Below are 16,467 nucleotides of genomic sequence, written 5' to 3' on the forward strand. Positions count from 1 at the left end.
AATTGATTTATAATGGCCCATTTTGGCTTGTTTAAGTCCTGGGAGAGACAGCAAATCAAGCCTGAAAACAACCTTTTTCTATGTGAATCAGAATATAAATCATCTCTGATGTGTCAATGAAACATTTTACAGGTTAAATATTATTAAGGTAAAAAAATCTGATCACTAGAATAGTTTAAAGCCTGTTTTATCTTTTGAGTTCGGCGTACAAGCACAGCAGCAACAAAATGCAGAGTCACTCAGCTCATCCTCAAACACCTCATCATCTGTAATATCCCTTCACTGGTGAAAACAACCAGGTCATATGTCTATGCATACAAATATTTAATGCAACATGAAGCACTACTTTAGAGGAATACAGTAACACACCTGAGGTGCGTTCAACAAGGTAAATAGTTAGCTGACATATTCCATTTGTTTTGTGTTAGCCGCTAACAGTCTGAAGGGCATAGAAGATAGTGTGCGGCGAACAATGGTGTGTTCATAAATTCACTCTGGGTTGTCAGAAAAAGCTCAGAGTGTGCTCTGGGCGTTTGTAAATTCACTGCGTTGTCAGATTGTCCTCAGAGGTTTTGGCTCTCGGAGTGTTCCGAACGTGCTCTGGAACCTCTAGCCGAGGAGTAGGGTTGATCTTCTGACCTCACAACGGCAGTCAAGCACCCAATATAACCGGCTAAAGTTAGCTAGCTTGCTAGCTACTTTCAGACAAATGAGAGAACACCCCACTCTGGCCATTTTTCTCACCCTAGCAGAGCTGGTTAGGCTGTTTATGTTATCTACTGCGTTGGTGACTGTAACTGTGCTGTTGGAAACAATTGAATTTCTGTTTTTTGCCAGAAGTTTATTGACACTGGTCATATTCAACAGGTGTTGCGCGCGTTCGTAAATTCAGTTATTTTGTACTCTTGCACACAGATGAGAGTCCTCTGAAATCGGAATAGATAGCTAAAGGGAATTTACAAACACACCCTAAGTGTCTGGTTTGGGCCTAAACTTGGACTGTTCATTCAAATCATTCAACTGAAATTGATACTCTGGCAACATGTGATCATCTGTACCAGGGATTCACAACTTTTTGAAGAATCAGTTCCAGAACCTTGAAACACAGCAAAAAAAGATCACATCTTATAACAACACAACCACTTAAGAATGCACAAAATAAGGAGATATTTTCAATGTCCCATACCTCTACCTAAAGAGAGGCATCAACTTGAGGGAACTTTCATGTCCAGCCATGGTTGATAGTTCTCTAGAAGTAAGGTTGGTCTGTCGATAGATAAATATTAAGATAAATAATGCCAATTAACTGATAAATATTGATAAAACCATTAGTCCAACCTTTTGTCACATATAGCCAAATTAATAAAAGTGCTCAAGTGGAACCCTTTCAATTCCATGATGTGCGCCAGTATACTATTTGGCCATTGGGAGGCAGTAAAACATAAGACTGATGGTACTTCATTTATTTATTACTGTATTGCGAGAATCTATTAAAATGAACCGTAAACTCAGAGGCCTTCTCAGAGACTTAACAGTAGGAACAGTACATTCTTCATTCTCAAACTCACAGAAATACAATATGACCTAATAGACATTCAGTCACACACATCTTTTGTAGCAGCGGACTTAGAGTGGGGCAAAAAAGTATTTAGTCAGCCACCAATTGTGCAAGTTCTCCCACTTAAAAAGATGAGAGAGGCCTGTAAATATTCATCATCGGTACACTTCAACTATGACAGACAAAATGAGAAAAAAAATCCAGAAAATCACATTGTAGGATTTTTAATGAATTTATTTGCAAATTATGGTGGAAAATAAGTATTTGGTCACCTACAAACAAGCAAGATTTCTGGCTCTCACAGACCTGTAACTTCTTCTTTAAGAGGCTCCTCTGTCCTCCACTCGTTAGCTGTATTAATGGCAAGTGTTTGAACTTGTTATCAGTATAAAAGACACCTGTCCACAACCTCAAACAGTCACACTCCAAACTCCACTATGGCCAAGACCAAAGAGCTGTCAAAGGACACCAGAAACAAAATTGTAGACCTGCACCAGGCTGGGAAGACTGAATCTGCAATAGGTAAGCAGCTTGATTTGAAGAAATCAACTGTGGTAGCAATTATTAGGAAATGGAAGACATACAAGACCACTGATAATCTTCCTCAATCTGGGGCTCCACGCAAGATCTCACCCCGTGGGGTCAAAATGATCACAAGAATGGTGAGCAAAAATCCCAGAACCACACGGGTGGACCTAGTGAATGACCTGCAGAGAGCTGGGACCAAAGTAACAAAGCCTACCATCAGTAACACACTATGCCGCCAGGGACTCAAATCCTGCAGTGCCAGACGTGTCCCCCTGCTTAAGCCAGTACATGTCCAGGCCCGTCTGAAGTTCGCTAGAGAGCATTTGGATGATCCAGAAGAAGATTGGGAGAATGTCATACGGTCAGATGAAACCAAAATATAACTTTTTGGTTAAAACTCAACTCGTCGTGTTTGGAGGACAAAGAATGCTGAGTTGCATCCATAGAACACCATACCTACTGTGAAGCATGGGGGTGGAAACATCATGCTTTGGGGCTATTTTTCTGCAAAGGGACCAGGACGACTGATCTGTGTAAAGGACAGAACGAATGGGGCCATATATCGTGAGATTTTGAGTGAAAACCTCCTTCCATCAGCAAGGGCATTGAAGATGAAACGTGGCTGGGTCTTTCAGCATGACAATGATCCCAAACACACAGCCCGGGCAACGAAGGAGTGGCTTCGTAAGAAGCATTTCAAGGTCCTGGAGTGGCCTAGCCAGTCTCCAGATCTCAACCCGATAGAAAATCTTTGGAGGGAGTTGAAAGTCTGTGTTGCCCAGCAACAGCCCCAAAACATCACTGCTCTAGAGGAGATCTGCATGGAGAAATGGGCCAAAATATACCAGCAACAGTGTGTGAAAACCTTGTGAAGACTTACAGAAAATGTTTGACCTCTGTCATTGCCAACAAAGGGTATATAACAAAGTATTGAGATGTCAGAATAATAGTAAAGAGAATAATTTAATTCAGATTTAATTTTATCACATCCCCAGTGGGTCAGAAGTTTACATACACTCAATTAGTATTTGGTAGCATTGCCTTTAAATTGTTTAACTTGGGTCAAACGTTTCGGGTAGCCTTCCACAAGCTTCCCACAATAAGTTGGGTGAATTTTGATCCATTCCTCCTGACAGAGCTGGTGTAACTGAGTCAAGTTTGTAGACATCCTTGCTCGCACATGCTTTTTCAGTTCTGCCAAAAACATTTTCTATGGGATTGAGGTCAAGGCTTTGTGATGCCCACTCCAATACCTTGACTTTGTTGTCCTTAAGCCATTTTGCCACAACTTTGGAAGTATGCTTGGGGTCATTGTCCATTTGTAAGACCCATTTGCGACCAAGATTTAACTTCCGGAATGATGTCTTGAGATGTTGCTTCAATATATCCACATAATTTTTCTCCCTCATGATGCCATCTATTTTATGAAATGCACCAGCCCTTCCTGCACCAATGCACCTCCACAACATGATGCTGCCACCCCCGGGCTTCCCGGTTGGGATGGTGTTCTCACGGCTTGCAAGCCTCCCCCTTTTCCTCCAAACATAACGATGGTCATTATGGCTAAACAGTTCTATTTTTGTTTCATCAGACCAGAGGACATTTATCCAAAAAGTACAATATTTGTCCCCATGTGCAATTGCAAACCGTAGTCTGGATTTTTTTATGGTGGTTTTGGAGCAGTGGCTTCTTCCTTGCTGAGCGGCCTTTCAGGTTATGTCGATAAAGGACTCGTTTTACTGTGGATATAGATACCTTTGTACCTGTTTCCTCCAGCATCTTCACAAGGTCCTTTGCTGTTGTTCTGGGATTGATTTTCACATTTTGCACCAAAGTACGTTCATCTCTAGGAGACATAACACGTCTCTATCCTGAGCGGTATGACGGCTGCGTGGTCCCATGGTGTTTTTACTTGCGTACAATTGTTTGTACAGATGAACGTGGTACCTTCAGGCTTTGGTTTAGGTAGTACCTTCAGGCATTTGAAATTGTAGACCTTGTGGAGGTCAACTATTTTTTTCCTGAGGTCTTGGTTGATTTCTTTTGATTTTCCCAGGATGTCAAGCAAAGAGGCACTGAGTTTGAAGGTAGGCCTTGAAATACATCCACAGGTACACCTCCAATTGACATCAAATTATATAAATTAGCCTATCAGAATCTTCTAAAGCCATGACATAATTTTCTGGAATTTTCCAAGCTGTTTGAAGGAGCAGTCAACTTTGTGTATGTAAACTTCTGACTCACTGGAATTGTGATATAGTGAATTATAAGTGAAATAATCTGTCTGTAAACAATTGTTGGAAAAATTACTTGTGTCATGCACAAAGTGGATGTCCTAACCAACTTACCAGAACTATAGTTTGTTTACAAGAAATGTGTGGAGTGGTTGAAAAATGAGTTTTAATGACTCCAACCTAAGTGTATGTAAACTTCCGACTTCAACTGTAATACGAATTGTAATTTATAACATATGATACAAAATGGTTGATAGACATCCACAAATTATTACATACCATACAAAACATAACATATCATACTAAATGGAGTGTCTCGGATTTACATACAGAATAAAAAATAAATGCTCTGAGACCAGGTTGCAGCCCAAGGCTAAGCAGGAAAAAGGTGCAAATTGATAATTTGTTGTCTATACTCACCACAATCAAAGCTGCAGGATGAGTCAAGCTAGTTGATGGAGGAATACCTACTTATCAGGATAGCCAAATGTCAACTTCCCCTCAGGGAAACACTATTTTCACGCCATTTTTCGTAGCAGGTTAGGAGAACTTATGCAGCAGGTTAGGAGAATTAACGTAGCAGGTTAGGACACTAAGTTTAAGGTTATGGAAAGAGTTCGCAAAAATACTCTCCTAACCTGCGACGAAAAGCGCAGCCATGGGTGGGTCTGAGAGGTCATAGGCGCACCCACTGGGTAGCCAGGCCCAGTCAATCAGAATGAGTTTTTCCCCACAAAAGGGCTTTATTACTGACATAAATAGTTCTGTTTCATCATCTGTCCGGGTGGTTGGTCTCAGACAATCCCACAGGTGAAGAAGCTGGATGTGGAGGTCCTGGGCTGATATGGTCTGCGGTTGTGAGGCCTGTTGGACGTATCACCAAATTCTCTAAAACAACATTGCTTATGGTAGAGAAATTAACAAATTCTCTGGCAACAAATCTAGTGGACATTCTTGCAGTCAGCATGCCAATTACATGCTCCCTTCAAAACTTTAGACATCTGTGGCATTGTGTTGTGTAAAAAAACTGCACATTTTAGAATGGCATTTTATTGTTCCCAGCACAAGGTACACCTGTGTAATGATTATGCTGTTTAATCAGATTCTTGATATTCCACACCTGTCAGGTGGATGGTTTATTTTAGCAAAGAAGAATTGCCTACGAGTAGGGATGGAAACAAATGTGTGCAGAACATTTTAGAGAAATAAGCTTTTTGTGCATATGGAACATTTCTGAGATCGTTTATTTCAGCACATGAAACATGGGACCAACACTTTACATGTTGTGTTTATATTTTTGTTCAGTATACAATTACGTAGATATTACAAAGAGGAAAAAATGCTCAATCTCCAGATGAGTACGAGGTGGGAGTTTAAGTACTATTCTTACAAGCTGTTTGGCTGTTAGCTTATTCTTTAGATGTTTGGGGCTGCTGTTGAACCATGATGTGCAGGCATAATCAAAGTGACACTGGACTAGTGCAGAAGATTTTAATTTACCAGACATTTAAGAAATTTGACAGACATCCATATGCATTCAGAGTCAACCTGGCACAGCCAGCACCATGATTGTCACTAACTGGATCGTAGTCCGTAACAAAAAGGGAGACAACGCAGAGATCAAGGAATAGAAAGCAAAAGGACAAAACAAAATAAACAGTGGTCAGTCACGTGACTCTTCTAAGGCGGTGTCACAGTTGTCTATTCGTTACATCGGAGCGGGGCACAGATAACGGGATCACAGGAAAAATACTGACAGATTTCTTTGTAACATCGTTAGCCGGTGCAGCGACTAGGTCGCCACCGCTCATGGAACGCTTCACTGCGCACGCAGAGAACACCTCTGGGAAAATGCGCGCGCTCATCCATTCAAAAGACCGCTAAACGGAAACCACTAGCGGTGGAGACAATAGGCCAAACACGCTCACCGGCCAAATTATTCCCCGAATCAGTCTCAGCAGAGAAGGGTAACACAGACTAACACAAACGACTCAGAGGCACCTGTGTCCCTCAGGATCGTCACGAAAGGTAAACGATCTGGGTCAATTGGGACTTTCACTGCTGGCGAAACGGAGTGATAGGAGTGAACAGATGTGGGACCGGCGCTGCTAATGCTGTAGGCTTGGTTTAACTTTAGCGCAAGTACTGAATTTACCCTTAGCCCTGAGAACAGGACATTCATTTTTTCCAATGACCTGAACAATGACAGGAGTGACACTTGACTTATTAAGTAAGCTTTACCACAGGAGCCAGGCTCAACCCTCTGCCCGTAAACCAGAGGGTCTCAGTGGGCCAGGCCAAAATCTCTGAACGTCCCCACTCCCTCCAAATACGGGGCTCTGCAAAGCCACTTGTGTGTCAAAACATACTCATCCGCCAAAACCGAAGCTTCGGAGAAATGTTTCGATCTTTAATGTACGTGGCTATACGATCGGGGATTGTGTCCTTAAATAGCTCTAGCATAATCAGATCACACAGCCCCTGGAAAGTCGTAACCGCAGAGGCGGAACCCCACATTTAAACTGAGGATAACTCTTGCGCAAACTCAACATGTCTGTTTATCAGCCTTTTTTATAGTTCTAAATCGTTGACGTAAGCCTCAGGAACCAATTCATAAATCTGTAACAGCCATTTTAACCTTATCATAGCTGACACTGTCAGAGATCAAGGAATAACAAAAATATTTGTATTAACTAAAGTAAACTATATACAATTAACAATGGTGAGTGGTTGCATGCATGGACAGTGCCAAAAACAAACAAACCACAAAATTCCACAAACAAATATACGTCTGCATGGAATCTCCTCAAATGGGGGAAAGGTGTATTTATCCCCGGGACACGCCCGGGCCCAAGTGTGTCCGATTTCGCTGACGACCCTCCCGGCTCCGCCCACCGACATCCTATGTCAAGTCTGAGACTTCCTCACCTCAAGTTCAACTGTCAGTCAGTTGGAGAGCCAGAGCGCACTGCCTTCCTATCATAGGCCTGCAGTAACTAAAGTTTAATAATAGCCACACCATACCAAACCTTCACAAATGTTTCTAAAATGTATTATGGTAATATCAAAAGTCAAGCTATTGTTTATAGGGAAAGTATGTGCAGAAGAGGGAATTTAAACCAGAGAAGAAAAAAAAAAACACTACCCTCCCCTGTGCCGCCCCCGAAAAAGACAACCTTCCCCAAAACAAAAAAAATAAAAACTCACCCCTATTTTGGAACACCCATGTCCCTTCATTACATTTCGAGCTGTCCCTTAGCGGAAGACTTGCTTGTGTCAACAATGGCTTCCCCATTCATTCAAGTTCTTTGTATTTATGAATATTAATCATACACCCAACATGTGTTTTCGTCATCAAAATAACGGGAGTCGGTCTTCGCCATGCTTGTCACCTCCGGTTCATTATGGGATCACGCAACATTGTTGAGCGTTATTTTTTTATAGCCTATATGTAAACATCACCTTCTATCATAACGATACACAATATTCTAAAAGCAAAGCATATATTAATCTCTACAACGCTCATTTCATGTTGCAGCAGGCTGACGACAAAACCGATGTGTCACTGCCAAGTACTGATCAACGTAATGATTCAATTGAAATCACAGGACAGTACACACGTGCCTCTGGTTGAAGAATCCCTGCGTGAGAAAGTAGTGCTTACTGTGCTGTGTGAATCAGAAAGGATATGTTGCAATTCTATGCTATAATCAGTGCATAACTGAGATGGTTCAACAGAAAGTCATACAGAGAGTAAGACACAGATAGAAATCAAAAACTTTATTACAAAAATAAGTTACACTCACCTCCATTTTACAGTATAAAACAATTTATTTGCAGGAATGCAAAAAACGTTGTTGGCCACCAACAATGGTTTAAAACTGCTAACATCTTTTCAAAAGGTGGTTGTAATGATTTTATTGAGGGAGTTAACTGTGTACAAAACCGGATGAATAGTTCGGTATCCTTTTTCGCTATACATGGAATACAAATCATAGCTGCAGTATCCCTTTGACCACAATGACAACGATCCCCCACCCCCCTGAAACAGCTACAGGCACACAGGCATTTCATTTCAATCAAGTGGCTTAACTAAATAGTAGCTGGCTTAGAGTTAGAGGGGGACTGTTCAAGATTTCACATGATTGGGACATTTCTTTTAAACTAAATGGGGGGGGGGGGGTGTAACTGACTGAACATAATTATGTTCTATTCTTTTTAAATTTATTTTTTATCCATTGGAGTGGCAAAGGGACACTGCAGGGCTTTTTCAAAGACAGTTGATGCCTTCGTTGATGTTCAAGCCTTTACAAAAGTAACATTTTCCAAACTATACAACCAGTAACTACAATAATCTGAATAAGCAAGGCAGCTAATTCAGTTGAAAATAGGATAAAAGCAGGGCTTGTTCAGGCTCATCATATGCAATTATTTTGCACGGCCAGTTTGACTGTTTGCAGTGTCAGAACTGCAACAAAATTACTATATTACATTAAGTACTTTCGGGTTGTTCTGCTGCTCTTGTGCATATTTTGTAGGAAACAAGCCCTGCTTTCATCAATATAGTTTCCCTATTTACAGTACAGGCAGGGTAGTTTAATCCTCTGTACTGAGGTAGTTAACCAACCCTTTAAAAGACAAGTTCTGAAAATAACCACTTTCCTGGAATGCCTGACTTATCCATGCCTGGTGGTCACACCCAAAACCTGCAGATGTTCTCTTCAAACATCCAAATCAAACGATTAAGATTAACATGGATATTCCGACAATAAAAATTCCGATTAGCACAAAAATATACAATAGCATCAAGCTCCTTTGAGCCACTTCAAACTAAAACTTAAAAAGTGCAAATTCTTCAATAATTATCTAAAATGGCATTGGGGGGGGGGGGGGTGGTGTGTGTGTATCTAAATAATCTGGTGATTGTTTAGGTGGCAGTTTGGGGGAGATGCTTCTGTAAGGCTGGAATATTGGACCATTTCACTGACTTATCCATCCGTATCCGTTGCCGCTTCTGGTGTAACCCAACACAGTAGGTCAGTCTTCATAGTGACAGGTCAGGATCGGCCTCGAGCCCTTTTCCCTGTTGGCCAAGCAACAGAGACAGAATATAAACATCACTAATGACATTCAATCATTTAACATGATATAAAACTAGTTCAGGGTAATCCTAATATGCGGATTTAAATCTACATATGCTAATCTAAATATGCAGAGGAACCAGACCTTTCAGAGTTGTTGCTCTGAAAGGTGACACCAGTCAAAGCAGTTGTCTTCAAATGTTGAGAATAAGCATACTTGCCCATCAATGGACACAAATCTGAGGACGTCTTCTAGTCATGTATATAATAACCTAAAATGTCCAATGTGTCCAATCAGATCTTAGCGGTAAACTATCAGCGTAACCAGAGTTACTCCAGGATAGAATATAAGTATTTCATCATTTGGACATAAAACTAAAGACATTTGCATACATAACATTTTCCCAATTTAATGTGAGGGACATCTAGCCCAGCTTTCAAAAGTAGAAATAAAATGGGTCCATCTGTATGACTGATTCCTTACTTTCTAGGCTTATTATATACACACACCTTGGGTCAATTTATGCCAAATAAGGAAGACAAATGCAGGTAGAAAATTATATTTGTATAAAAAGGTAATTCAAGTTAAGGGGAAAAAAGTCCTGTCCAAATAGTATGTTTGCATTTAACATATAGCTGATGGCAAAGATTTGCTTTGACTATTAACACAGCTAGTCCCCATTTACCCAGTGCCCCTTTGGTCCCATGCACACCTCTGCTTGATCCAGGGCCACTTCCTCCTCGCTGGGAGAAACCCCCTAGTCTGCCCCTGTGCGTGACGGCTCCACGGCCCCGGGAGGATAGGGCACCACCACCACGGGCTCCGCCTCGGGATCGTCCTCGGCCGGGAGATTGGAAGTCCTCATAGCCATAGTAGGGGTCTTCATAGCCGCCCCGGTAGTTGTGGTAGTCGTAGCCATAGTAATCGTAGTAATCGTCATAGCCGTAGTAGTCAGGGGGGTAGGAATAGCCACCACGGCCGCCGCCTCGTCCTCTGCCTCTTGTGGGAGGTGGCATCTGGGGTGGGCCGTAGAAATAGTAATCGTCATACCTGTGAAGAATGGGTAGGCGAGAGGATATGCACTTGTTTAGTAACCATACAGGACACGAGAATTTTATGTTTTTCATGTTTTAAACTTCTCTGTTCAGTCACTCAAGAGAACTCAATGATGAAAGGCCGCCCAACAATGTAACTATAATGAAGGTCTCGAATAACTGCAAATCAATGGTTTGCTTACATTTGTGTTTTAGCCGCTTGCCTCTGGGCTTTGCGTTCTTTCCTCTTCTGATCAGGTGGTTTGGCGAAGACTATTTCAATGTGCTCTCCCTCCAGGTCTTTCCCATTCAGGTCGGCCAAGGCCTGTCAAGATGCAAGTTTAATAACTATTCAAAAAAGTGCCATTTTTTACCACAATTCCTTGATACTCTCGTTAGAGAAATATAAAGACTCCAGCCTGTACCTTGACTGCTCCGTCTCTCTCCTCAAAGTGGATAAAGGCATAGTCTTTCAGCTTCTTCACCCGCTCCAACTTGCCAAACTGACTGAAGGCCTTTTCAAGTATTTCCTCCGTTACAGTACTCGCAAGGTTCCGAACAAACAGCACTTTCACCTGGGAGGGGAAAAGTAGTGGTGGGTTATCAATCCTGCAAATCCGTTTCTGGCTCTCAGACACGGGTGGTTACCTCTATTCTTACTCCTTGGTCAACAGCCTCCAACACAAATCAGTGTTCTTCTACAAGTTTATGGATAGGCAGAACAAAGATCAAAACACAATTTATTCACAAGCAAAATGAGCCATGTAATCTTTGCTCCCCATACCTTGGCCATGACTTCAGGATCAGGGTCTTCTATGGGGTCGGCCCACTCCACAGTCACCACATTCCCCCACACCTTGACCTTGCCACTCATCAGCCTGCGGCGGGCCTGAGCTGCAGTTTTGTGGTCTTCGTATTCCAAGAAGCAAAAGCCTCTGTTCTTTTTCTTGTCATCTGGCTGATGGTACAGTATGACATCGTTAAGACCCTCTGTTGAAAGAGGGGCAGAAGGGGAAAGGCATAAAGGGTATCCTAGCTGAACAGTGACCAGTGCACCAGACAGCTCGCTCTAGCTCCTCCATATGCAATGCCAAGTCAAAAAATTGAACTCTGAGTACCTTACTGAAAAGCATACAACAGTTGGCACCAGAAGAGAATATTTCACATTCAAGACTTTATGCAATCAAAGAATGTTCCCTTCAGTTTACTCAAAACATTTAGTGTCTCCTTTATTTGACACAGCTGTTCTCTTTGGACATTGGTCTCGAGAGACTGTTGATTTGTGCCCAGTTAAGTGTCCGGTCAGATCTTAGCGGTAAACTATCAGCGTAAACAGATTTACTCCAGGGTAGAATATATGCATTTCATCATTTGGACACAGAACCACCACATTGGGAATTAACTATTACATTACAAAATATAGCCCTCACATAACTCTTAACTCAGACTAAACGCAATCTAACACACTAGTGCAGGCCTGCCAATCCTTGTCCTGGAGGGCCCAAGCACTGTTTTTCATCCTCTTCTAATCAGGGACAGATTCAGACTTGGGACACTAGGTGAGTGCAATTAACTGCCAGGTGAAACAAAAAACAGGTGTTTTGGCCTCCAGGACCAGGATTGGGCAGCCCTGCTCTAGTGCTTGATCATGATATGTGCATTCAGTAATAGTAAGGCAAAGTCTACAGACAGTTGTCAAAGTTACTGCTAAGCCAAGGAAACGATCACTTTTGCCAAGACAACATGACTGGCCTTTCAAAATGTCCAGAGGATCATTCAACCTTACCTGTGACTTTAGCAAACTCTTCCACAATCTGATCTTTTGTTTTACTCTTGGGGATGGAACCAACGAACAGTCTATTATTGGCCACAGAGATGCACACGCCAATATGTTTGCCGGGTCGAATTTCATTGTTGTTACACTGTGGGGAGAGAATAAGAGAGTTCATGACATGGTTGGGTGGGCTTAAATTCTCCATTCCTACTGTTCTCAGGAGAGAAGTTTACCACAAGTGTTTCATACCAGCTTGACAGCCTCCTGTGCCGCCTCTTTAGTGCAGAAAGTGACAAAGGCGTAACCTCTGTTGAGGCCACTGAGTGGATCCATCATCAGACGCAGGTCCCAAATGGGCCCAGCTTTCTCAAACAGAGGTACCAGCTCATCCTCAAATAGATCTCTGGGGATCTTGCCAACAAAAATCTGAGATGATAGCAAAATGGAGGTTATCTTGGTGTGAAAGAAACATTGTTAAAATAAATCTCCAAAATACAGAATGAATGTGTCCAGTCAGATCTTAGCGGTAAACCATCAATGCAACTGAAGTCACTCCAGGAAAAAGTACATGATTTCATCATTTGGACACAGAATGCAGAAACATCATCCGCACTGAGGAAAACTATTACACACTAATCAAACACTATTTAAATATTGTAGAGACATACCTCGGTACCGATCGTGGGCTGTGTCCCTGAGTGATCCGACTCCGGGGGAGGGCCTCCATACTTCCGCTGACCCGTTGTCACGTCAAGTGTGTAGCCAGTTCTCTCCAGCAGGGCCTGTTCATTTAAATAACATAATTCAGGTCAAACACCCTCCAGAGAACAACTGCACATCATAAAATAATGATACCTTTATAAAATCTCTACGATTGCTTATTTCAAGAATATTTGTTAAAACCATACTTTGATTTTGGCCTCATCTGGTCCTTTGCTGGAGTCTGAGACTTTGGTCCCCTGTTTCTCCCTCTGTCTGTATGTCTTCATAACTCCACAAAGAAAGGCACTTTTGTTCTGTTGAGTAAAAAAATGCAACAAATTTAACAAAAATAAAAAAAATAATCAATACATATACTTTATAGCAGTGTTTCCCAACCCTGGTCCTCAAGTACCCACAACAGTACATATTTTCATTGTAGCCTGGACAAACACACCTAATTTAGCTCATTCAGGGCTTGATGATTAGTTGAATCAGGTGTGCTACTTCAGGGTTACAATAAAAATGTGTACTGTTGGGGGTACTCAAGGACCAGGGTTGGGAAACACTGCTTTAGATGGTGAAATTTCATTTAAAGACATACAGTGCAGTCTAATCATTTACATTTGAGTCATTTAGTAGACGCTCTTAACCAGAGCGACACAGTAGTGAGCATACATTTTCATACTAATCATGCAGCTGACCCAACTTCTACTACGCCGTCCCCCTCCAAACATACCTGGACATGTGAGAGGTCGCTGTCCTTGAACTGCAACAGAACTTGCAGAGCACCTTCTTCGTTGAACTCTTTCAGAGCCTCGATCGCTCTATCATCTAAGTCACTGTGAGATACTAAACCTGAGGAGACACCAGAAAACATCCATTACTATCAGGAACAGAACTACGGGATTTCTTCTCAAAACGGATCTAGCCGCAATGCATGTTTGGAGGTATCAAAGTTCTTATTTTTGTGTCTATAACTGCGTTGGGGATCTCTGAAATGTTGAATAATGCATTCATACTTCAGATAACATTGTCAGATTTTTTTGGGGACAAAGTGCATTGAGTAACAGCACCTTCAACCCTTGCAGAACTAATCACAACAGATGTGATGTAACAGTCCTCTGCACTGTGCGTTCCTAATGAGCGTGTCCACATTCTGCTCTTGGAAGACCCATCACCTGTCCCAGCCACCGACAGCTGCTGCCATTGTTCCTGCATGCGCCCATCTGGCTGAATTCTCTGCCTGAGACTGTACAGAGAGACCTCCGCCGAACTGTGGCCTAACTCGCCGCTCATCTGTGCTGATACACTTGAATTCTTAAACACAACACTGGCCGTGTCGCCAGTGGTCTCTGCCCAGATGTACCTCTAAGACAACGGAAATGTAGACATGACATTTATTTCACACCGATATTGGTGGTGTCCAAATTCTCTTTTTTCATAACACTGCAGTACCCATTTTGGTAGGAAACCACAAAAAGTTGCTTGAGGATCCCAATTCCCACATTCAAAATGTAATACATGACAGCACATGCAATAGCAAAAATTTTAATTATGTATACAAATATGCTGGGTATTCAGTGTGCCTTACCTGCTATGTAAATTTCATCTAGTTTTTCAGCAACTTTCTGTGGTAAACCAGCTTCTAATAAAGTCTGGAAGTGTTCAGAATGGGTAACTGCAGCAGTGGTATCCATTGGTTCTTCTGGACCATTTCCATTAATATGTTCTGTGGCCATGTCTCCAGAAATCTGTGCAAATGCAATGAGCCAAATTAATGCTGGGTCAAGTGCAAGGCTGTTGAGAGCTTTTGGGGGATGTCACGTTCAACAGGCACACATGGGTCCATGTGGTCCCTTACAGTGGAATCAGGTCACATTTTAATTACAATATTTGATTTTGCATGTCTATCAAATTTGATAATGCTGACACTTATGAATACCAATGATGTTTTTAAAGTTTAACTGCATACGTTAATTTCATTTCCATTTGTGAGGACAGTTAGCTAGGCTACATGGTAAAATGTGTGTACACGCAATTACATATTTCCCGCCTTTGACTAGGTTTGAAGAACACATTTGCACAACACGCTAACTAAAATTTACAAGGGCTTGGCCTGATTGCTAAATTATAAATTAGTCTACTGATTGCTGACTTCAGCACTAACTAACGTTATAGTTGATACACGTGTTCCTTCGGCAGTGTAACTACCACCAGTTTCCGGTAGCTAGCAAGCCGGTCAACAAGCATGTGTACAGGAGTATACTACGTGGTCGACTAACTATTAACAATGGTTATAACAAATGTTTGATACGTTGTCTCAAGACACTGACGCTGTATTAACTAGTAAGCAAACTTAGGGAGCATAAATGTAAGTCAAATTGAACTCCCGTTATTTCAGTTCATGCCAAGTCTTCATTGCAGCCAATATCTAACTAATCCATTTAGCTGGGATGCTAAGTAGTTATCTATATCAACCAAAAACGCATAGTTAGCATTGTGGCCTAACGTTAGCCAACGTCAACTAGCTAGCTGCGTTATCCAAATACTGTATATATCCCAACAACTTAACGTTAGCTAGCTAACCAACGTTAGCTAAATAATAGCATGCGGTACTAACTAGCTAATGATAGTCCTCACGCTGTCAAGTCGCAATAACAAACCTTACTAGCTAAGCATGCCAGTTTGGTACGTTGGCGGGATGAAATGAAATGTTTTATTAGCCAACATTGGTTAGCTGAAGAACTAGCTCGCGAGTTGCAATAAAACTATGGCAGAAGGCAATCCAATTGAAGTTTGCACGCTCACGCGTTGCTGATAGCTCCTTGGCAGGCTGGGTTAGCCACGGGCTGGGCTAGCCCGTGACAATGAACATGTGTCATTCCTGATCTGTCAGAATTAGCTCACTTGGCTAAATTAGCCATCTAGCAACATTAAAAACATGATAGCTCATATGTAACTTGCTGGTTGACATAATTTGGCTCGAATGTCATAGGTTGATGTTACCAGCATCTTTGGTTTAACAGAGGCCTTCTTGTAGTATGCTAGCTAGCTTCGTGGTTTGTCAACGTGCCGCCACATAGGGAGAGTCCATTTTCAAAAAGCCGGTCTGTAGAACCCGTCCCAACCACCAGTTTCCACATTGTTTGAAACACCACAAGCTCACAGACTTTAGCTATACATTGTACTATGATCACGTGACCAGTTAGTAGTATTCATCATACCTGCCGATGGATCACCAACTTGTATGGTGTTGATTGTTTCGGAAGGAAAATGTGAGAATTAAAAGAGGAAAAAGTGTAAAAACTCCCGGCACTGGTCCGGCTCCACTCATTCACTCTTGAGGATGTAAAATGGCTGCCACGTTCACGCGGTTTCTACTAGTTACCACAGCCACAAAGTAAAACAATATTTTAAAATCGCTTTCGTAAACATTAATTAAAACAAAAAACGGATTTTGGGGTTTAATTTAAGGTTAGGGTTAGACATCCGGTTAGCACTGTGGTTAGGTTTAGGTTCAAAATAACATGTTAAGAAGATTAATTATAGAACAAG

At 41.8% G+C, this 16,467-nt stretch overlaps 1 protein-coding gene across 2 annotated transcripts; it reads right to left on the reverse strand.

The window, feature by feature from the left end:
* Positions 1–8,082: 8,082 nt before the first annotated feature.
* LOC139375372 (heterogeneous nuclear ribonucleoprotein Q-like) lies at positions 8,083–16,267 on the reverse strand. Of its 2 annotated transcripts, XM_071117094.1 has the most exons (12): positions 16,137–16,267; positions 14,504–14,663; positions 13,649–13,767; positions 13,119–13,226; positions 12,879–12,992; positions 12,460–12,636; positions 12,223–12,358; positions 11,221–11,426; positions 10,862–11,011; positions 10,640–10,761; positions 10,115–10,452; positions 8,083–9,403 (listed from the first exon to the last, which is right to left on the reverse strand). In XM_071117094.1, the coding sequence occupies exons 2-12, from the start codon at positions 14,649–14,651 to the stop codon at positions 9,378–9,380; spliced, it is 1,644 nt and encodes a 547-aa protein (XP_070973195.1). In that variant the 5' UTR covers positions 14,652–14,663; positions 16,137–16,267; the 3' UTR covers positions 8,083–9,377. The 2 variants fall into 2 exon arrangements, with proteins under 2 accessions (XP_070973195.1, XP_070973196.1); XM_071117095.1 differs by lacking the exon at positions 14,504–14,663 and having other exon boundaries at positions 8,092–9,403; positions 16,137–16,237.
* Between the last annotated feature and the right edge of the window lie 200 nt (positions 16,268–16,467).

This window comes from Oncorhynchus clarkii, chromosome 19 (genome assembly GCF_045791955.1).
Source record: "Oncorhynchus clarkii lewisi isolate Uvic-CL-2024 chromosome 19, UVic_Ocla_1.0, whole genome shotgun sequence".
Lineage (NCBI taxonomy): Eukaryota > Metazoa > Chordata > Actinopteri > Salmoniformes > Salmonidae > Oncorhynchus > Oncorhynchus clarkii.